At 41.1% G+C, this 22276-nt stretch overlaps 1 protein-coding gene across 1 annotated transcript in view; it reads left to right on the plus strand.

Annotated features, from left to right (window-relative positions):
• The first annotated feature begins 1550 nt into the window (after positions 1-1550).
• Positions 1551-22276, plus strand: part of Bbs7 (Bardet-Biedl syndrome 7) — a 35377-nt gene continuing 14651 nt past the window's right edge. The window contains exons 1-11 of the mRNA XM_057756774.1: positions 1551-1679; positions 3011-3076; positions 5117-5179; positions 5566-5741; positions 7960-8146; positions 10005-10077; positions 11032-11148; positions 12573-12703; positions 18041-18125; positions 19078-19180; positions 21618-21810. Coding sequence (XP_057612757.1) covers positions 1644-1679; positions 3011-3076; positions 5117-5179; positions 5566-5741; positions 7960-8146; positions 10005-10077; positions 11032-11148; positions 12573-12703; positions 18041-18125; positions 19078-19180; positions 21618-21810 — 1230 coding nt within the window. The 5' untranslated portion in view covers positions 1551-1643. The remainder of the gene's footprint in view (positions 1680-3010; positions 3077-5116; positions 5180-5565; positions 5742-7959; positions 8147-10004; positions 10078-11031; positions 11149-12572; positions 12704-18040; positions 18126-19077; positions 19181-21617; positions 21811-22276) is intronic.

Below are 22276 nucleotides of genomic sequence, written 5' to 3' on the forward strand. Positions count from 1 at the left end.
TTGGGGCTTAAAGAGGACTGCAAGTCAGCAAGCATTTGTTCCAGCGTCCGTTGTACAGGCAGAGAACTCCGGAAAGGAGCAGTCAACGACGTGGTGGCACAGCTCAGAGAGGAAACATGCTAGCAAGACCAAAATCACCCTGTCCAGAAAAGGACATTTGGATGCTTTTAGTTAGAGGATGGCCACAGACTCAGGACTTCTCTGACATCTCTTGCTTTTTTACTTTTATTCTGTTCCTTGCTCCTTTCTCAGTCAAAAACAAGATAAAAATAACAGTTCATGGCTTAAATAGTATGTTTAACAAATTTGACAATTTTTTTTGATTTTTCGAGACAGGGTTTTTTAAAATGTGTAAGCTTTTTTTTCTTGAGAAATTTCTATTCACATTGTTTGCCCATTTTAAAATAGATTATTAGGGGGGTTTTGTGTTGCTGCCCTCTCTGTCTCTCTCTCATCTCTCTTTCTCTCTCTCTCTCTCTCTCTCTCTCACACACACACACACACACACACAGAGTGTGTGTGTGTGTGTGTGTGCATGCTTGTTATATTGTTGATGCTATCACCTCAAAGAAAACATGGTCTAGAGCCGGGTGGTGGTGGCGCACACCTTTAATCCCAGCACTCGGGAGGCAGAGGCAGGCGGATCTCTGTGAGTTCGAGACCAGCCTGGTCTACAAGAGCTAGTTCCAGGACAGGCTCCAAAACCACAGAGAAACCCTGTCTCGAAAAAACAAAAAAAAAAAAAAAAGAAAAGAAAACATGGTCTAGGAACTTGGATTCGGGTTGCCCTGTTTGAAGCATTCAAACATGGAAAGGTTCACATGAACTTCTATGGGTCTAACACTAAAGAAAGTCATAAATCAAGGTATTTGCCAAATGTATTGGTGGGGAATCAGGTGTGCAATTTCCAGACACTATCTGAAGACATCCTTAAGTTTAGGGTGGTGGGAGATAATGCTGATGTACACTGAAAAGTGTTTTAGCTGATAGTTGAAAGGAAATTAGGTCAGGTACAGATGTGGGAATAAACAGCTGTTAACGGGACTAAAATAACTCCAAATAATTTTGGCTGTGGATCAAACTACCCACGCACACATATTAAATAAATACATGAATAGTCTTGTTTTAGCTGCTCTTGCACAGGACCTCGGCCAGCACATCCCAGGCCCTGGCCTCCTCAGAAGGCAACAGGCATTTGAGGTACATAAATACATGCATGCATTATTCGTACGCACACAAAATAAAAACAAACCTTTGAGGAGAAAGTTTGTATGTCAACGCCTAAAATAAAGAACCAAGAGTGGAACAAGGGCCCTAAATCTGTGCTTCTCATGAACTCCACACGGAGCTGAAGAACTTAGGAGGCTCACCCAGCAGCTCAGAACTAGGCGGCTGAGAATGCGCCCTGGTTGCCCTGGAAACCAGCTCCAGTCTAAGGACCTCCCCCTCCGCCCCACTCTCTCCGTAGCTCGCAGTCTAGTGGCCGCTCTCCGGGAGAGGGCGGGACCAGACAGGTCACGTGTCGAGCTGGCGTTGCTGGGCACTGCTACCTGAAGCAGGGACCCTGGTCTGCTGAGTGCCTGGCTCTCCCAGCGAAGGCTTCCAGTCTGGCGAGCGGGTCCCTACCCCTCTGTGCGGTCGCCATGGACCTGTCTTTAAGCCGAGCTGACTATATCCAGGTAAACACGTTGGCGGGCGCCCTCCTGGTGGACGTGGGACTGCTGTCCGCAGGCCTGGAGAAGCTTCGGTCCCTCTAGGCCCGGCTCCTAGGGGTGTCCCAGCAGCTCCCAGTGGCCTCGAATGTCCTGTCACTCCCCCCGGGGCTGACCATACCAGCCATATTCCAGGAAGCCATCACAACCCTATTGAGCTTACTAGCTCTTCACTAGGTAGTACAAATGACGGGGGTGGGGGGGCAGGAAAGTAAATAATTTGCCCTGTTTGAATCAGTGTGGGGCTCCAGAGCGGGTATCCCTTTGGGGCATGACTCCTTCTGTCCCTAGAACCATCTCTTAAAGAGTTCGTCGTGGTACAAACATTTGCTTAGTTTCCCAGGAGGTTGGGCCAAATCCTTCACGTTAATACCTTAGGGATGCTGATCACCACCTGCAGTTACTATCGGTTGGATCTGTCCAGTTAGTCGCCAGCTCCATGATGCCTTTAGCTTGGGTTGATAGGGCCTACCAACCTCCCTGTCCAGCTTCCTCCAGTCATGGTTTGAAGCTCCTGAAAAGGCCGAACTCAACAGACTGTTTAAAACTTTAACACTTTGCCTAAATTTCAGAATAAAGTCATATCTGTAGTATATGCAGTTTTCCATGACCGGTTGTATTTAAGTTCTGTCCTCCTTCTGGTGAGAGCTACCTCTGCGGAACAAGTCGTGCATGCTGCTTTCATCCCGTTTGTTCCTTTCGTAAAATAGCCATTGTGGGCTACACTCGATGCTTTTAACATCGGCATGAACGTCATTTCGGCCAAAGTCCCCTCTTTCCGGTCACTAATAATTGGGAATGGCTTCTGAAAAATTTTTCTGAACCTCTCTACTAGTAATGTTATATAATTATTTTACTTAATATTGCTGCGGCCAGCGCAGCCTGGATAGCCAAGACTGGCAGGAGGTGCCAGGATTGAGACACGGAGGCTTCTTTTCAGTTGGAAGAACAGCAACCTTTATTTTTGTCCAGCAACCTTTTACGCCTCTACTGCTTCTGTGGAGAGCCATCGGCCAGAAAGAACACAAACATCCTTGTCAATTACAGACCACAAGGAAGTTCCGCTGTCAGTCACGGGGAGTGAGGGCAATTGGATCACAACAAATATGATATATTTTGAGTTGTTTCCTGTATTCCTTCTCTGATGTATTTCATTAGGAAATGTTACCTGATAAGAATATATATTACAGTGGAAAAATTAAAATTCACTGTTTTGTTCTTTTTTAATTTCTGATGTAATAACTTCAAATCACAGTGTGTCAGAAAACGTTGGCTAGTTGGCTGGTCTGTTTCCTTAGGTGGGAGTGACCTCTCAGAAGACTATGAAGTTGCTTCCTGCCTCAAGACAAAGAGTCATGCAAAAGGTACCATGCTAGACCCTGACTTCGCCACCTTGGCTCTGCAGGAGAGGTTCATTCTGCCGGCCTTATCGGTAACTTAGCGAGTAAAAAGTGCTGACCTTAGCATGGAAATCGATCATCTTTAATTTGAGTAGAAGTTGGATTATGAACAAACGTTGGCAGATAGTCATGTTCTTGGCCACTGATATTACATCTTGAGCTTCAGGTATAGTTCTTGGTGGAGACTTGTTTAGTCTGTTTGAGACCCCGAGGTCTGTCCCTAATGCTGGAAAAACAAAACAAAACACGTCATTTTTTGGTAATAATTCACTCTGTGTACCATATCGTGTATATATAGAGAAAAAGAAGTTCAAAATACAACAGAATATTGATCGTTTCTTTCAGTCTTCCATTTTGTTTTATTTTTATTTTATCTTTTGAGACAGGTTTTCATGTAGCTGAGGCTGGCCTTGAAGTCTTGATCTTCCTGTCTCATCATCAAAAGTTGAGGGATTATACATGTACAATCATTCCTGACTTAAATTTTCTTTCTTTTTTTTAAATATTTATTTATTGTGTATACAATATTCTTTCTGCATTTATGCCTAAAGGCCAGAAGAGGGCACCAAACCTCATTACAGATGGTTGTGAGCCACCATGTGGTTGTTGGGAATTGAACTCAGGACCTTTGGAAGAGCAGGTAATGCTCTTAACCGCTGAGCCATCTCTCCAGCCCCTTAAATTTTCTCTTATTGTTTGAGTTATTGTTTTTAATGTTCAACTGTGTATTAATTGGTTTTTTTTTTTTTTTTTTTTTTTGGATTTTTCGAGACAGGGTTTCTCCGTAGCTTTGGTTCCTGTCCTGGAACTAGCTCTTGTAGACCAGGCTGGCCTCGAACTCACAGAGATCCGCCTGCCTCTGCCTCCCGAGTGCTGGGATTAAAGGCAGAAACCAATTTTTTGTAGATTAGTAGGATATTTTAATAGTTGCAAAGTCACTCGGGAGGCAGAGGCAGGCGGATCTCTGTGAGTTCGAGACCAGCCTGGTCTACAAGAGCTAGTTCCAGGACAGGCTCCAAAACCACAGAGAAACCCTGTCTCGAAAAAACAACAACAACAAAAAAAAAATAATAGTTGCGAAGTAAATGTACTATCTTGGTGCATTAACATTTATCAGGATGAATTTAGAGCCCCCCTCCCTTGGTAAATGTACTTAAATACACCATTTGACCTTTGGCTACGTTTTTGAAGTGATTTGAATAAGGGCAATTTCTCCAAATAAGGTATTAAAATATGTGAGAGAAATCTGACATTTAAACAGAACTTCAAGAGAATTAAAACTGATTTCTAATTATTGTTTATTATATTTTATATAATAGCATGTCTCAAAAAATTTACTCATTTAAATTGTTGAGAATCTAAGAGAACTTATTTATTAATATCAGTACCTATGATATTAAATTTAAATCTAAGAAATATTTTAAAAATTAAAAAATCAAACTCAGTTGGGTGGTAGTGGCCCAGGCCTTTAATCCCAACACTCACTCAGGAGGCAGAAGCAGGTGGATCTCTGTAAGTGCAAGGCCAGCCTGGTCTACAGAGCGAGTTTCAGGATAGCTAGGACTGTTACACAGAAAAACCCTGTCTCCAAAAAAGAAAAAAAAAGGAAAAAGAAAATCAAACTCATCATGTTTACATGAAAACCATATTTTCATTAAAATTGCATATATTGTCAAAATAGAAGAATTTAGAGATAATCGTGATACTATGTTATATTTTTGCAAATGCTTGGGCAAAGGTCAATGGTTTCTATTATCTTTTCAGCATCCTCTCTTGGGATGTTTTGCTTCGGTTGCAATACATAGAAAAAAACTCATTAAATCAGTTTACATGGATACATAGTTGAAAATAAATAAAATTTAAGTAGCCTTTTGAGGTGACTATCACTTTTGATGCTCTCTTTAAATCTGAGGAGGTTTCCTGGGTGTTCCCGCAGTGTATCATCTGAAGGCACTGGCGAACTCTCCACCATGACAGTGTTCACCCAGAATCCCTCTCTTACAGGTGGTTGTTGGAGATCAAGATGGCGTCGTGCTGTGCTTCGGCATGAAGAAAGGAGAGGCCGTGGTGAGTGGAGCTGCTTACGACAGCAGTTTCTCTGAAAGATAGACACACTCCTTGCTGAGTGCTCCTAGGTTAACATTTATGGGAATGGAAAGTAAACTGTACGACTGTATAACTTGGGGCTGGAGAGATGGCTCAGTGGTTAAGAGCACTGACTGCTCTTCCAAAGGTCCTGAGTTCAATTCCCAGCAACCACATGGTGGCTCATAGCCATCTGTAATGAGATCTGATGCCCTCTTCTGGCCTGCAAGCAGACACACAGACAGAATATTGTATACATAATAAATAAATAATATTGTATAACTCTAAAAATCATAGCTTTTATAGTCAAGGAAAATTTTTACAGTAAAACAACTGGTACACAACTTTTTCCTACTTCATTTTTGCAGCCAGTGTTCAAGACTTTACCGGGGCAGAAGATTTCGAGGCTGGAACTAGGAGGGGTTCTCAACACACCCCAGGAGAAAATTTTCCTGGCTGCAGGCTCTGAGATTAGAGGCTTCACAAAGAGAGGAAAACAGTTTCTCACCTTTGAAACAAACCTCACTGAAAGCATTAAAGCCATGTATGTTATTCTCTTTCAAGTTTACATACGTTGTACCTGTAACACACTGGGTTGGTGTAAAACATCTGATAAATTAGTATATACTGATGGTTTCCTGGAAAATCAAACTGGCTACAGACACTTCCTTAGTCAGAACCTAGACTCAATGCAAAGCTGATTGGCTGTTGTTATGTTTTCAGTGTTTTTAACTTCGCTGTGTGTGTGTGTGTGTGTGTGTGTGTGTAGGCACTCACATTCACTTTTCGTTTATGGGGCATTTCTCAAAATGTAGTTTATGTTTTTAATGGATACCTACTTGAATGTGGTGCCTCCTGTCTGTAATACCCGCAGTTGAGAGACTGAGGCAGAAGGATTGTCATGAATTTGAGGCCAGTCTGGGCTGTATAACGAGTTCAAGATCAGTTTGGGCTACAAAATGAGACCTGGTCTTAAAAACCAAAAGACAAAACAGAACAAAAGCCTGGCTGTTAAAGTTGGTGACCACTAATGGTTGTAATTTCTAGTGAATTGGGTAAAACTAAGTGAAAAATAAGTGACTTCCTGGCTCACAATTAAAATTTTAGATTTTTTTTCTCTATTGAGAGGTGGGGAGTAGGGAGAAAGTGTATGAATGATGGTGTGTATGTGTATGCATGTGCTATGGTCTATAAGAATGAGATGTGTGTGAGCATGCATGTGCTATGGTCTATAAGAATGAGGTGTGTGGGGGCATGTATGTGCTATGGTCTTATGGGTAGAGGTCAGAGGTCAATGTTGTAGCGTCAGCCTCCTATGTGAGACCGAGGAGAGATCTGAGGAGAGAATTCAGATCATCGGTTGCGTGGCAAGCTCCTTACCCTCTGAGCCATTGTCAGCACTGAAATTTTAGTTTTTTTGAGACAAGATTTGTCTATGTAGCTGTGGCTGTCCTAGAATTCACTCTGTAGACCAGGCTGGCCTCAGACACAGTTTCTGCTTCCCAAGGGCTAGGAGTAAAGGTGCGCACCACCACCGTCCAACTTCTAATCGGGCTAACCCTGCTATCCCAAGACTTCTTGGGAAGCCTAACAGTAAATGCCTCCCACTTGGTAACCAGGGTAACTGGGTGGCTTTTACACTTCTTTCTTTGCTGTGACGCAGCCGAGTTAAACGTGTAGACAGAGGACCAGTGTGGGAACTGCTGGTTCATGCCATCTCTTTATAGTAGACAGATGCCGGTGTCATTCCTCGCAAGGCACAGCATTTCTCTGGACTCGGAAGGACTTTTAAAACTCGGTTTGGTGAAATGACACAAGAATTCAACAGCAACAAGTGAAAATAATTTCAAGTAGTTTAACAAAAATATAATTTGTTTGAAATGCCCTTGTAGATGAAGAATTTGAAACTCGCTGTGATTATTAGCTAAACTTTGTTAAAGCAAATATGAATGAACTTATTTTCAAGATAACGTTCTAATCCTCATTCATGATTTAAAGTCAGTTCCCTTCAGGAGTTCTTTTCTAGGCACATAAGGGTGAGGTTAACACTGGAACTGAAATTGCCCAAGCTCTAGTCTGTCAGTCCTGCTAACATTTTGCTGTTCACTTATAAAAGGGATTCTACATAGGCTCATGAGTGGTAATGTGCTAATTTGGGTGTATCAGGGCAGCAGTTGGCACATGGTACACATTTAAAAAGTTTCTCTTTTAATATTGGTGTCTCTGTAGCTTTGGAGCCTATCCTGGAACTCGCTCTGTAGACCAGGCTGGCCTTGAACTCACAGAGATCTGCCTGCTTCTGTCTCCCCAAGTGCTGGGATTAAAGGCGTGTGCCACCACCCCCCAACTTGATCCTGTTTTTTAAAATAGACAAATTCACATACCTGTTTTCCTTTTTTCTGAGCTTTTTGACAAGAAGCCAAACTTACAATCCTCATTTTCAGCTTTCAGAATCAGAAGTGTTACATCAAATGACTAGAAATTAAAGATGTGTGGTTTGCACCTAACCCCACACTTAGGAGGTAGAGGCATAGTGCCATGATTCCACAGCCATCCTCAGCTGTTAGAGTGAGATCAGGACAGCCTAGAAGATTCCATCTTTAAAGGGGGCAGGGGGAAGCGGGGATAGAAATTAAGTGGGGGAAAATGCAAAAAAAAAAAAAACCTATATAATGTAAGTAAACTCTTTTCATCTTTGAAAGAAAATCAGCTCCCTGTGCTTTTAAGTACAAACGTCCTAATTACTATTTGAACATCCTCAGGTACATATCCGGCTCTGACCTCTTTCTCAGTGCGAGCTACATCTATAATCATTACTGTGATTGCAAAGACCAACATTATTACCTCTCTGGGGACAAAATCAATGATGTCATCTGCCTTCCCGTTGAAAGGTTATCCCGCATGACTCCAGTGTTGGCCTGCCAGGATAGGGTGCTCCGAGTTTTACAGGTGATGTTCTTTGGATTTTTACATCTTTTCTTTATCCAGCAAATCATTATGGATTCCTCAGAATTAAGACTTCTTTAACAATTTCTGCTTTAAGTATCCTATGTTAAGTTGACGGTGAGAAAATATTTTTCATTTGGTGATTTCTTTCTTCAGGCAAATGTGTTGGGATCTTTGGGAAATTTTTAGAAAACAGATAGGGCAGGAAAAGGCTATTTCTGCTTCCCTGTCCCCCGCCCTGGATGCAGGTCCCCAGAATGGAGCATTTCGACACAGACAAATGATGTCAACCCTTTCCCCACTTTGTGTCTTCACTACTTTCCTAGTCCTCAAGAGTTGAAGGAGAAGGGTAGACGAGAAGGTGACAGATAATTTGAATTTGGCAATCATTTAATCACAGTATGTGGAATAAAGTAGTCAGTAAATAATTCATTGCATAAATAGTTGGTAGAATGTGTTGCCTAATGTGCACGAGCCCTCGGACTTGAAACCTAGTGCTACATAGACCTGATGTTGTGATACAAGCCCCAGATTGCCCAAATTGCAGTACTCAGGAGGTAGAGGCGGGAGAATTAGAAATTCAAGATCATCTTTAGCTTTTTTTTTTTTCTGAGACAGGGTGTCTCTGTAGTTTTGGAGCCTATCCTGGAACTTGCTTTTGTAGACCAGGCTGGCCTTGAACTCACAGAGATCCGCCTGCCTCTGCCTCCTGAGTGTTGGGATTATCCTTAGCTTTGTAAGAAGTTTGAGATCCTGTTTCACAAAAGACAAGCCAGGAATGGTCTATCATTCAGCTAGAGATTACCTAACTGATTTCTAGAGTTCTGTTTGGTTTCACAAGAGGCTATCTATATTCTTTCTTATTATTTTATTTTTTTCTCAACATGCATTATCATATAGTCTCTGTATAGACTAGAACTTGCTATGGAGACCAGGACACCCTCAAACTCACAGAGGTCCACGTCTCTGCTTCCCAAGTGCTGGGATCAAAGGTGTGCCCTTCCATGCCTGCCCTTATTCTTATTGTTAAAGATAAATCAGCAAGGATCAGTGAAAGGGGGAAACTGAATGTTGCCTTCTGCCTTGTTCATTTCTCCTTTCCTGCCTTTGAGAATACTCCATTCTCTGAGCTTGCCTCTTTTACAGCATGTAGATGTCTATAAACCTTAAAATGATAAATCAAGGAAAAGAATATGGCTCTTTTCCGTGTTGTAAGTTAAACTCTTATAAGTGGTGTAGTCATTGAATTATGAAAGTGGCAAAACTAGAAAGAAGAGGGCAGCAACTGGTTTTCTTATCTAAGTAGCAGATGGTCCAGCCCCTCATGGAGTGAGTCCGGGGACTCTCCAAAGGCCAGGGTTTCCCAGAAGCAATAACTTCAGATGTGCTCAGAGGTTTGAAGTTATTCTGTCTCAAATCTACCAGTTGACACGGGAGAAGACAGAAGAACTAACACTTATTCCTGGAGATTTTAGGAAGGTCTTTACAGGATATGGTTTTCAGATAGACAACATATTAAAAATGAAAACTATTGGCTTCTACATCTAGAAGTTCATTGTTTGGTCTTTGGATGTGGTTAATTATGGATTTTTTTCTAATAAAGTTCAAAATTTTAAAAACTATTGAAAGTAGAGAATATATATTTTTCTCCTTATGCATATATATATTTCATTTTCAATGTGTTAATATATGCCAAATTATTGACAAAAACATTTATATTTATAACCTACTTTCTTAAAGTACTTTTAAATGTTTTATGAGTTAATATTTAGATATTGATGTTTCCCATGATTTTCCATATTCTTTTGAGGTTTTTTTTTTCAGTTTCAGCATTTATAATTTTATAATTGTTTTCCTTCAGGGATCCAATGTGATGTACGAAATTGAAGTTCCTGGTCCACCCACTGTCTTAGCCCTGCATAATGGAGATGGCGGTAACCCAATTTCCATATTCACAGCCACTTATGAGTGTAAAGATTTAAGTGAAGACAGAAAGTTGTGTGCAGAATGTAGTAGAGTCAAGTGTGTTTCTTCTGCTCGCCTACTTGCTCAGTAATGAATTATTGAACTTCCTCATCTTGAAATAGAATGAAGGAATAAAATGCATGCCCTGGCAACGCTGAAGCAGGCATGAGCAGCCCATATATGTCAATTCTGTTGGACTTGTCCATATTGGGTTTCATGGTCTAAGCTGATGAGGACAACTGACCAGGTCTCTTTCTCAAGAGGGCACCAGATCTCATTACAGATAGCTATGAACCACCATGTGGTTGCTGGGAATTAAACTCAGGACCTTGGAAGAGCAGCCAGTGCTCTTAACCTCTGAGCCATCTCTCCAGCCATCTTGAAGTTAGATGTAGGTAATGTGCTTCACCTGTGATGACATGGTATCTATTTTATTCTCGTTTCTGTGAGTCATAGCAACACAGTAGAGGGGATATTTATGTCTGGTTTTCATTGATGAGATTGTCTTAAGGTCACAAGAGCTTAGACATGAATGTCATATAGTTAGGGTTCCATAGGAACTACCTGGAAGCAGAGGAATAATGATAGTCTTGCTTCTGGATACCTCACGACCGCTTTATTAGAAAAGAAGAAATGCCAGGTAAAGGAATCTTAGTTCAGAAATTCTAAATGTAATTAAAAGGTATAGAACCAACATACACAAGCATTCTGACCTACATGAAATGTTATTCTATTTGTTTTTTATTAGTTTATTTTTCTGACATGTATATGAATGGTGGTATTGTAGGATATTTTAATACATATGTGCCAGATATTTTTTCCTTTAAAGAATTTCTGCAAATGAAATTTTTGGACTTTATGTAATATTTGAATTAAAATCTGCTTAAGCTATAGTGTTCAGATGCTCACTTTCATTTGACTAGGTGACTCCGGAGAAGACCTTGTATTTGGCACATCGGACGGAAAGCTTGGGCTTGTTCAAATCACCCCATCTAAGCCAATACACAAGTGGGAACTTCGAAATAGCAAAAAGCGTGGAGGTACACTTTCAGTATAGTTCAGATTATGAAGTTTTAAAAATTATTTAATAAAGCAGAGCATGCGATTTGTTCTGATTTATTTGGTTATGTTATATAGCAGGCTTATGACTCACAGAGACACCTCTGACTTACCAACTATTTGTTTATGGCATCTATTGTACTATAGATGTAATTTTTAAAATAAGAAATGCTGTTTGTGGTTTGGGATAGGTTAATCTCCATTATTGCACTGGAATAAGACTTAGCTGGAATCTGAGACATTTGGTGGGATTTAAAGAATATAGTAGTGGGTCAGAGACTATTTTTATTTTCTAAAGAGTTTGTAAATTTTCAAGAATTTATACCCAACGTGGTACGTAGCGAGATGGCTATTTATACGTACAGGATGTTTGTTGGTCTGTTTGTGCCCTAGCAGACAGTTGCTAGGGAAAACAGAACAAACGACTGTGTGTGGCCTCTTCACCTGGTGTCGGCAGAGCAGTGATTTAGTGTATGGTAGAGCTTCGATGGATGCAGCTCCTCTCGGGCTCAGTGTCCGTGAACGTGCTTTAGAAAAGGAAAGAATATTCTAAGAGGAGGAAAAATAATTGCAAAGCTCTTGAGACAAGAGGTGAGCTTGATTCACTGGGGGACAGTAGAAAGGCCAGTGTGGCTGAAGACAGTAGTGTGGCCCTGAAGCCTCTGAGGAGTGGGTTTTAATTAGAGTGCAGTGGGAAGTCCTGGGAGAGGCACTCGGTGTGCACGCGGAGGTGAAGGGTTTGATACAGAGGGTGAGAACGACAGCAGAGATTTAACCTAGAATTGTTTAGTCTCTGCATCAGAGGCGTAGTTTACTGAGAATGGAGGAAGCCTGGGGAGAGAGCAGTTGTGATGCAGCGCCGTGAAGAATATTAGAATATTAAAGAACTTTGCTTGGGGCACGAAAAGTTTGAGATGCCATGAGTACAGGAAGGGTGCCCAATTGGACACAAGAGCCTGGGGCTTCCTGAGAAGCCAGAGCTAAAGAGAGATGGAAATATAGGTTCCTTGCTGGTAAATTGTATTTAAAATAGATGAATGTAGACAGGAAAGAGAAAACAAACATTTAATTATGTATAAAGTTGTTCTTTTTCTTTACCCAGTTCTGAGTTACTACATAATTTTTTTGTTTGTTTGTTTTTCGAGACAGGGTTTCTCTGTAGCTTTGGTGCCTGCCCTGGAACTAGCTCTGTAGACCAGGCTGGCCTCTAACTCACAGAGATCCGCCTGCCTCTACCTCCCGAGGGCTGGGATTAAAGGCGTGAGCCACCACCGCCCAACTTAACTATATAAAATTTTCATAGCTATGTGATATGAAAGTGTATGAATACATGTTCATATTCTCCTGCATCTGTTGGCTTTCTAACCCATCACTTTCATTACCTACACCTCCCCCTTTTTTCTAGGTATCTTGTGCGTTGACAGCTTTGACATCATGGGTGACGGGGTTAAAGACCTACTCATTGGGAGAGATGACGGGACCGTGGAAGTGTACAGTTTTGAGAATGCAAATGAACCTGTGCTACGATTTGATCAGGTAAGTTAGTTTAGGAAGATTTGTGTGGGGGCTGGGCTGTAGGTCAGTGCTGGGAGCCTTGCCAACTGTGTATAACGTTCTGGTTCTATCTCTAATGCTGTAAAGCAGAAGCAAGACAAGACTATATACTTACCATTTGTCCATTGGTGTAGAGATTGTTGATAGTTTGAATTTTAGTAAATTCAAGCATAGTAAAACATTCCTTTTTATTTATTTATTTTTTTAATTATTTATTTATTTATTATGTGTACAGCATTCCTTCCATGTGTGCCCGCAAGCCAGAAGGGGGCGCCAGGTCTCATTATAGTGAGCCACTATGTGGTTGCTGGGAATTGAACTCAGGACCTCTGGAAGAGCAGTCAGTGCTCTTAACCACTGAGCCATCTCTCCAGCCCCTAAAGTATTCCTTTTTAAAACAAAACATTGTTCTACCCTGACCTGGTGGTGAGGTCTCTAAATCCCAGCAGCTCAGGTTGAGGCAGGAGGATCACAAATTGAAGGGCTGCCTCGAAGAGTAAGAAACTAGTGAGACTCTGTCCCAAAGCAGAAACTAGGAACGACCAGGATATTGCTCAGTGGTAACCACTTTCCTAGTGTGCGGCAGGCCCAAGGCTCAACCCACGGGGCAAACAGATAAATAAATACTTGTAAAAATAATGCCATTATCAAAATCTCTGTTCTTGTGTTTGAGCAGCAAAGCACTGCCTTTAAGCTGAATAATAAATTCCTTTTCAGTATCACTCTTGAATATCACTTTTAATTTCTTAGGTATTAAATGGTGTATTCTAGTTTCTATGAATCATAATAACAGAGTAGAGGGGAAACACTTAAATGTTTGGTTTTCATTGATGAGATTGTTTTAAGGTAGTAAGAGCTTAGACACAAATGTCAGATAGTTAGGATTGCATAGGAACTATCCTGAAACAGAGGAATAGTGATGGTCTCACTTCTGGACACCAAGGACCAGCTTTCTGAGATAAAAAGAAATGTCAGGTAAAGGAATTTTAGTTCAGAAATTTTAAATGTATAAAAGGTATAGCATCAATATAGAAAAACATTCTGGCATACATAGAATCTTTTTTCTACTTTGTTTTATTTATTTTTATTAATTTTTCTGATGTATAAAAACAAAAACTACATAGGAATGGTGGTATCATATGATATTTTGACTCAAAACCAAATATATTTCCTTTAAATTTTTTAAGTTGTTCTTATCTATACATTTGTGTTTAGTGTTTGTGGAGAGGTGCTTGTGTGTGTGTAGTGTATAAGTGGTGTGTAAGCTCATATCACTGCATATGCGTGAGGTCAGAGGGCAACTTTTGGGAACTGGTTCTCTCTTTCCACCATGTGGGTCCCAGGGATCAAACTCAGGTTGTCAGACTTATTAACAAGATCTTTACCCGCTGAGCAATCTTGCTGGCCCCTGAGTATAATGTTTAAATAGTATTAAAAAATATTTCTTTGGTGAAAATACTTAAAATGGTTTCTTGTAGCCTTTTGAAATATATGGTACATAATTTCTATCTACAGTTGGCCTATACAATGGCTAATATTTTTTTCCTTATGTGTCATGATTCTCTATCAGAACTTCAACAAATAAGTCAAAATACAAAATCAAGTGTCAGAACTTTGTGCATAGATAGCTATTGATACTCATTAACCAACTTTCCCTTAGTCTCCCTTCCCTGCTCTTGGTCACTACCATGCCCACCATTCTGTCCTTAACTCCCGTGAGGTCCACACTTGATGTTCTACATATGAATGAGAACTTATGGTACTTGTCTTTCTATGCCTGGCTTATTTCACTTCTCATGATTTCCAATCACATCTGTGTTGTTGTAAAATACAGAATTCCATTCTTCTGTACTGAACCGTCTTCTGTTTCTAGTGGTGCTAGTTCTACAGTGTTTGGTGACTGGAATGCTTAAGGGCAGGCTGCCTTAACTTTAGTTTGGCTTCATCTGGCTGTGGTGCTCAGGGTGGCAGATTCCTAGCACAGCACAGAGTGCCACAAATAGCAGAGAAATTGATGGTGTTTGTGTTTTCTCTCTTTCTCTTACAAGGCCCCAGGACCCAATTCTGAGGCTCCACCTAAAGACTTTATTTATCAAATCTTTTTCCAAAGCCCCTCCCATAAACCCTTAGTTGGATTAATCCATTAACACATGATTTTGGAAGTAACGCTCCTGTGGGTGTCTATTATTTTGGTTGAACATTCAAATCCTCGCTGGCTGATCCCTCCAGGGCTTCTCCATCATACCTCACAGAGGCTCTACTGAGGCTTTCCAATAATAGTGTTCACAAAGTGTGTTACAGAGCAGCAATGTGGAAATTCAAACGTTACACAGTTGAGTATTTTACAGATTTAGCTCAAACTGGTTCATCCCAATGTAAAAAGTCATCTTGCCAAGTAAGATGCAAGAAATAATTCAGAGCCGGGTGCTGGTGGTGCACGCCTTTCAATCCCAGCAGAGAGCCAGATGGTGGTGGTGCACGCCTTTCAATCCCAGCAGAGAGCCAGGCGGCGGTGGTGGTGCACGCCTTTCAATCCCAGCAGAGAGCCAGGCAGTGGTGGTGCATGCCTTTCTATCCCAGCAGAGGTAGGTGATCTCTGAGTAGACTGGTCTGTGCATTCCAGGAAAGCCACGGCTACACAGAGAAATGCTGTCTCGAAAAAAACAAAACAGTGAAACAGAGGTCAAAGAAATAGTTTAGGCTTCAAAGTATATAACAGTATTGGTTGATGATATGCTTTTTCATGTCAGTCCTGAGAAGCTTTTCCACTAGACTCCAGGTCTTCTCTGCCTTCCATCCTATACCCAGTGAACAGCAGAGCGTTTGCTTGCTCGCTTGTGTCCGCCACTAACACCTGCTACCTCCCTGCTGTTTCTTCTCTTTTCCTAATGACAGAGGGGCCGATCTAGGAGCCTGTATCAATAAAAATGAAAAAAACAAGACTACAGCTTATAATCGTTTCAGTTTGCAACTAATGGATAATTTGGGATTAAATAAAGGTTTTTAATTTATTTTATCTCTATTTTATGTGCATTGGTGTTTTCCCTACATGTTTGTCTGTGTGAGGGTGTCTAATGCCCTGGACCTGGGGTTACAGACAGTTGTGAGCTGCCATGTGGGTGCTGGGAATTGAACCCAGGTCCTCTGGAAGAGCAGTCAGTGCTCTTAACCAGTAAGCCATCTCTATAGCCCCAAGGAAATAAAGTATTTTTTAAAAGGTGTGTGTGTATCTGTGTGCCTGTGTGTGTGTGTGTGCGTGCGTGCGTGTGTGTGCTCGTGCCCTGTGAGTCCCGGGTGAAGGTCAGAGGCTTGGATCCCCTGTAACTGTAGTTACAGGCAGTTGTGAGCCACCTGATGAAACCAGTGTCCTTCGCAAGAGCAGCACACACTGTTACTCACTGAGCCATCTCTCCAATTCCTTGCATTAGTCTTGATAGAAATCCCAGTGCTGGGATTAAAGGCCTGAGCCGCCACCACCACCCGGCCGGGATTTTTTTTTAAGCAGTTCTTTGAGAGTTTTGTACTGCATGTTTTCATCATATTCTCCCCCTCCAACTCCTCCCAGGCCCACCCCCTTTCTCTATCCTCCCGACTTCCTGTCCTTTTGTTGTTGTAAATCTCTCAAGATCATGCTATGCTGCCCAAAACATCCTCAAATGTGTGGTCTTCCGCGGGAGCCTGGGTGAATTAGTGAAAGACGACATTCACAGGAAAAACAGTCTCCCTCTCCTCACAGCTAACAGCTGCCAATGGCTGCATGGCTGGGGCTGGGGTTGTGTGCCCAGTTCCCCTCTCTGTGCTGAGATTTGGTCTGGCTTGGGCACACATGTGTTTTGTGCAAGGGGTGGGGTTGTGTGCCCAGTTCCCCTCTCCGTGCTGAGATTTGGTCTGGCTTGGGCACGTGTTTTGTGCAGGGGGTGGGGTTGTGTACCCAGTTCCCCTCTCCGTGCTGTGATTTGGTCTGGCTTGGGCACACACGTGTTTTGTGCATACTGTCACAACCACTATTGTTAAGAGCATGCCCTGCTCTCAAGGAGGACCAGAGTTTTATTCCCACCGTCCATGTTGATAGCTCACTACAGCCTGTGACTCTACTCCAAGATGTTCTGAGGCCTCAGGCTTTCTTGGATACTTGTACTAACATGCACATACCACCCCCATGCACATACAAATAAATAAATATATGTTAAAGGAATTTCATCTAATTTTAGTATACTAAAATGTATATGAGTATATACCTTAAAATGAAATTATGTGGGGAAAGTGTAATAAAAATAAAAGTTGACACACATCGTGCACACACAAAAGAAAATTTTTTTTTTTTTTTTTTTTTTTTTTTTTTTTTTTTTTTTTGGTTTTTCGAGACAGGGTTTCTCCTGTAGCTTTGGAGCCTGTCCTGGAACTAGCTCTGTAGACCAGGCTGGTCTCGAACTCACAGAGATCCGCCTGCCTCTGCCTCCCGAGTGCTGGGATTAAAGGCGTGCGCCACCATCGCCCGGCAAGAAAATTTTTTTTTGAGTTTTACAAGAGAAAGGGCCAACGCGATGGTTCAGTGGGTAAAGGTGCTTGCCACACAAGCCTGGCAAACTGATTTCAGTCATGGGAGGTGGGAACGAAAGAAATGAGTTCTCAGGGTTTCTTCTGACCTCCACATGCACGCTGTAGCGTGCATGCTCACATATTACATATACATATGTGTATATATACAATTATAATGAATAGTAAAGTTTTAAAACAACAATAAAAGTTAAGGAAGAAAAGTAACAATGTAATATTGCTGGTTCATTCAGTTATCCTAACTGATGTCTCTTACTTTCAGTGACAATGAATGTGAATGTAAATTTTTCCTGGTATTTAGATTCACTGGGTATGATTTTTAAATGCCATGGTTTTATTTCAAAATATTATAATGTCCTTAAGGTTATGATAAAATTCTAGAAGTTAACTTAAAAACATACACGAAAGCATAGTTTTTTTCCATTAAAGAAAAAAGTTGAAGAAATTCACAGACTAAATTTACTAGCTGTTTTGTTTATATAATTTTTCAAACCTTGTAGGAATAGTTTCATTTTCTAGATGATTATACTGAGTGGTATACAGATATGCTGGTTATTTTGAATCTTCTCTCCTGTATTTGAAGGTACTGGACTTGTCTAGCATTCGTTGGGATCTGTCTCAATCTCAGTTTCTGCCTGAGATGGATGTACACTAAACATGTGTTGAGTATCTGGAGACAGGAAGAGAGGCTTTGTGCTTATTTTGACATGTCCTTGAAATGTTTGCATACTAATGAAGTGGTTGGTCTTATGTTTATCTTAGATGCTGTCTGAAAGCGTCACATCCATCCAGGGTGGCTGCATAGGGAAAGATGGTTACGATGAAATCGTGCTGGCCACATATTCAGGTAGGTAATGATAATGGGCAGTTGAAGAACAGTGAAAAAATCTACACTAATAAAGTTATTTTTTGGCTTTTTTTTTACATTTGTGTGTGTGTGTGTGTGTGTGAGAGAGAGAGAGAGAGAGAGAGAGAGAGAGAGAGAGAGAGAGAGGGAGAGAGAGAGAGAGAGAGAGAGAGAGAGAGAGAGGGAGAGAGGGAGGGAGGGAGGGAGGGAGGGAGAGAGAGGGAGGGAGGGAGGGAGGGAGAGAGCAATTCCTGTTAATCGTATGACTCCTTTCGCTCTGTGCCCTGGCGTATTTACCCCTCACTCCCCCACCTGTACAAATAAATGTAATATTAAAGAAAAATAAGGAAAATGACTGGGGACACAGCTCAGTGGTTTTATGGCCTCAAATATATAAGGTCCTGTTTTGGATCTAACATTGGATGATATTTTGAAGACAGCTTTGCCTTTCTCTAGTAAATTAAATTATATTCCTTGATTTTTAAGAGAAGTATTTACTAAAATTAGACTATATTTTGGCCTAGTGCATTTCTTACAAAGAACGTGATTTTAAAGAGATAGATTTTGTGATCTTATCATAGTCTTTGAGTGTAGACTCTCATGACAACAATTAGTAAGGGCCAATTCTGGGTTTTCAGCTACTTTTAAATTTGCTATAATGTACTGACTCACACCATATTTGAAAACTGAGGTTTTTAATAATTGAACAATTATAGCACTTCAAGGAAAAAGTAGTATCATGAAATGTTTAAATACTTCCTTTATGATGTGAATATTTTTTAGTTTGATTTTTTGTTGTTGTTGTTCTGTTTTCTAAGAAACTGTGGGGCTAAGTTAGGTTGATGGTGGTGGAAAGGGGGAATGTAATTAGGTGTTGTGTGTGTGTTTGTGTGTGTCTGTTCTACCAGCTTTTGCATGCAGCACTAAGTGTGATTGTGACTCATCTTTACAGGCTGGATCACAGGGCTGACAACGGAGCCCACTCATAAGGAGAGTGGGCCAGGAGAAGAGCTAAAACTTAATCAGGAAATGCAGAATAAAATTGCTTCCTTACGGTAACATTTTTGCTGTTTCTATCTCATCAAAGTTTGCACTTCTCCCTTCCTGTTACCCAAAGGCTCTGTTGCTTTATTTTATTGGTGAGAATGATACATCTCATGGATGTTTATATGCCTGATAAAATTAGCAGTAAGTGTTAATTAATATTTTGATTTTGAAATCTACCTTTCTATGCATTATTCTTCTTGTTTTTGTTTTGTGGAACAAGGTCTCTCATAGCCCAGGCTGTTTTCTAACTCGGTCTGTAGCTGGAGCTGGCCTTGAACTCCTGACCTCTTTTTCAGCACTGCTCTGGACAGTATTGGGTCCAGATGTGCTGTATGTACCACACCCATCTGGTACATTAGTCTCTCTTGACCTTACTGATCCAGAATTACATTTTTTTATTTGCTTAGGTGTAGGTAGTTAAAATGTTTTGCTTCTGTTTCCCAGTGCATTAAAAATAGACAAACAGGGCTGGAGAGATGGCTCAGCGGTTAAGAGCACTGACTGCTCTCCAAAGGTCCTGAGTTCAATTCCCAGCAACCACATGGTGGCTCACAACCATCTGTAATGAGGTCTGGTGCCCTCTTCTGGCCTGCAGTCATACACACAGACAGAATATTGTATACATAATAAATAAATAAATAAACAAACAAACAAATAAATATTAAAAAAAGATAGACGAACAGAAGTGACTAGATTTTCACTAACTCTGACATTGACTGTTGCGGCGAACCCTTCTGCTCAGTGACATTCTCTTGCTGGACCTGAGTAATGCTGACTCCCGCCAGTGCTGACATTGCTTCATGCTTGCCCAATTTGATATGTCCTGTGGAAAGGTGACCTCGTGCCCACATACAATAAGGAAATGGAAGTTGATAAAACTTTGATTGACTGGGCACCCCTTGTAGCCCTTGAGATCTTCTTGGGGACGTGGGATCTCATTTTTTTTTTGGTGGTAGTTGAAGACCACAGATGCCACAAGTACGAGTTGCATGGTCTTGTTTGTAAAGAGCACTAGGAAAGCATTATACCAGCTGATATGCCAGGTTTAGCCAGGGTATCCTAGTTTCTGCAATAAGGAAATAGTGAGATGGCTCAGTAGATAAAGCACTTGCCAGCAAACCATGAAGACCAGAGTTCAGATCCCCAGTGCCCATATAAAGAGCTGAGCAGGAGTGGTGACCTGCCTATAATCCGAACACTCGATAGCAAGCCCTTAGGGCTTGCTAACTAATTAACTAGCTATCCAGGTTAACTGCAATTTACAAATCTAGGTTCAGTGAGAAACCCTGCCTCAATAAGTAATGTAGAGAGTGACCAAGGAAGACCCTACATCAACTTCTGGCCTGCATTCACATATGCACGCACATGTATATGCACCCAAAACCAGTGCATCCACATGCATTTGAACATGTGTACACACATGTATACCACACAGATACTTCTTAAAAAATACCAAGTAGAGTTAGTGACTGACTGCTATGTTAGATACTCAGTATAATACCTAGAAGAGAGTGTTAGATTCCTTGGAACTGGAGTCACAGTTGTGAGCACCATTGTGGGTGCTGGGAATTGAACTCGAGTCCGCTGAAAGAGCAGCCAGCGGTCTAACTACTGAACCAAATTCTTCCAGCCCAAATACCTTTCTTTCCCAACCCAATCTCCCCTCTGTATCACAATAGAATATGAATCTGTGTTACACATTTCTATTCTTTTGTTCATTCAGCACATGGAACACTGGGGTAAATATGTAATATTGATTAGTAAATATTTCTTGGATGAATTAATATTTTCCTTGATTTATACATCCCATTAAATCTCCGTCTCAGACCTTTCACCTATATTTAAGCTAGCTAACCTTCACATTGCCCCAATACTGTTACTTCATTTGCATGTAACCCTTCCCCTTAACCAAAACATTCCTTGACCACACTCATAGAGAATCTGCTCCAACATTTGATAGCACTCCAGTGGTGTCACTGGTTCATAATCATCCTATTGCTTCCAAAATGTTAATATTCTGCCGCCTCCCCTCTCTTTTGTGTGTCTACACTACTGACTTATAGAGACACTTATGCTGGCCGGAGCATACGCTAGCTAGTCTTTCATGAGATCTACTGTGTAGTCTACTGTGTGGGCTTCTCTTCTGAGCAGGGCCGTATACAGCGCCACCATGTTCATGTGTTGGAGTTGGTAATTCGTAGTTATAAGACAGCTCTGTTAGTAGTAACTGCCTTGGACTGAGTAGATGTTTTAGTTTTGGGATCAGTGATAAATGATGTGGAATCCTTTTGTCAGTCATAGAAGCAAACATGTTCCTATTGGTGTGAAACAGTTGCTCTAGATCAGCTAAGCATGGCTTCTCAAATGGAAATCTTTTACCTGTTCGTGCACACCGTAGGGATCTCTGTGTCTGTGGGTAATAAGAGTGTGTGTGTTTTCCTGCAGGAGTGAGTTAGAGCACCTGCAGTTTAAGGTACTGCAGGAACGAGAAAACCACCAACAGTCTTCTCAGTCGAGCAAAGCAAAGTCAACAGTTCCTTCATTTAGTATAAATGACAAGTTTACACTGAATAAAGATGATGCCAGCTACAGCCTCGTCCTAGAGGTGCAGACAGCGATAGATAATGTCTTAATACAGGTAAGCAGAACCCCTGGCTTCTTAGTTTTAGGCCAAATCTTGGTTTCTGTGTGTTTGCTTTTGTTTTGTGTACTTGTTAATAAGCATTTTTAATTCTAGACAGTAATTTTAAATGTTTATAGATTCTTGATCTTCTGCTAGGTAGTCGATTTATTTATATGCTATTTGAGTTTTATCTTTACCTTTTATTTATTGTATACTCAATAACCAAAAATGCGTGAACTTCAGTTTCCAGAAAAAATAGAAAGGATACCAGGATTTCCTTCTTTGGCCTCCCTCTGGGAGAATCTCAACCATAACGTCACCTAGAAAACTCAGGTATAAGTTAGGGGCCAGGTCATGGGCTGTGATTGCAGCACTCTCAAGGCCGAGGCAGGAGGACTGCTACAAGTTTGAGGCCAACCTGAACTGTAGAGTGAGACCTTGGCTCAAAAAGAGCAGGGAAGGCTCCAATATTTAATCCTTT

The sequence above is a fragment of the Chionomys nivalis genome, chromosome 24 (assembly GCF_950005125.1).
Source record: "Chionomys nivalis chromosome 24, mChiNiv1.1, whole genome shotgun sequence".
Lineage (NCBI taxonomy): Eukaryota > Metazoa > Chordata > Mammalia > Rodentia > Cricetidae > Chionomys > Chionomys nivalis.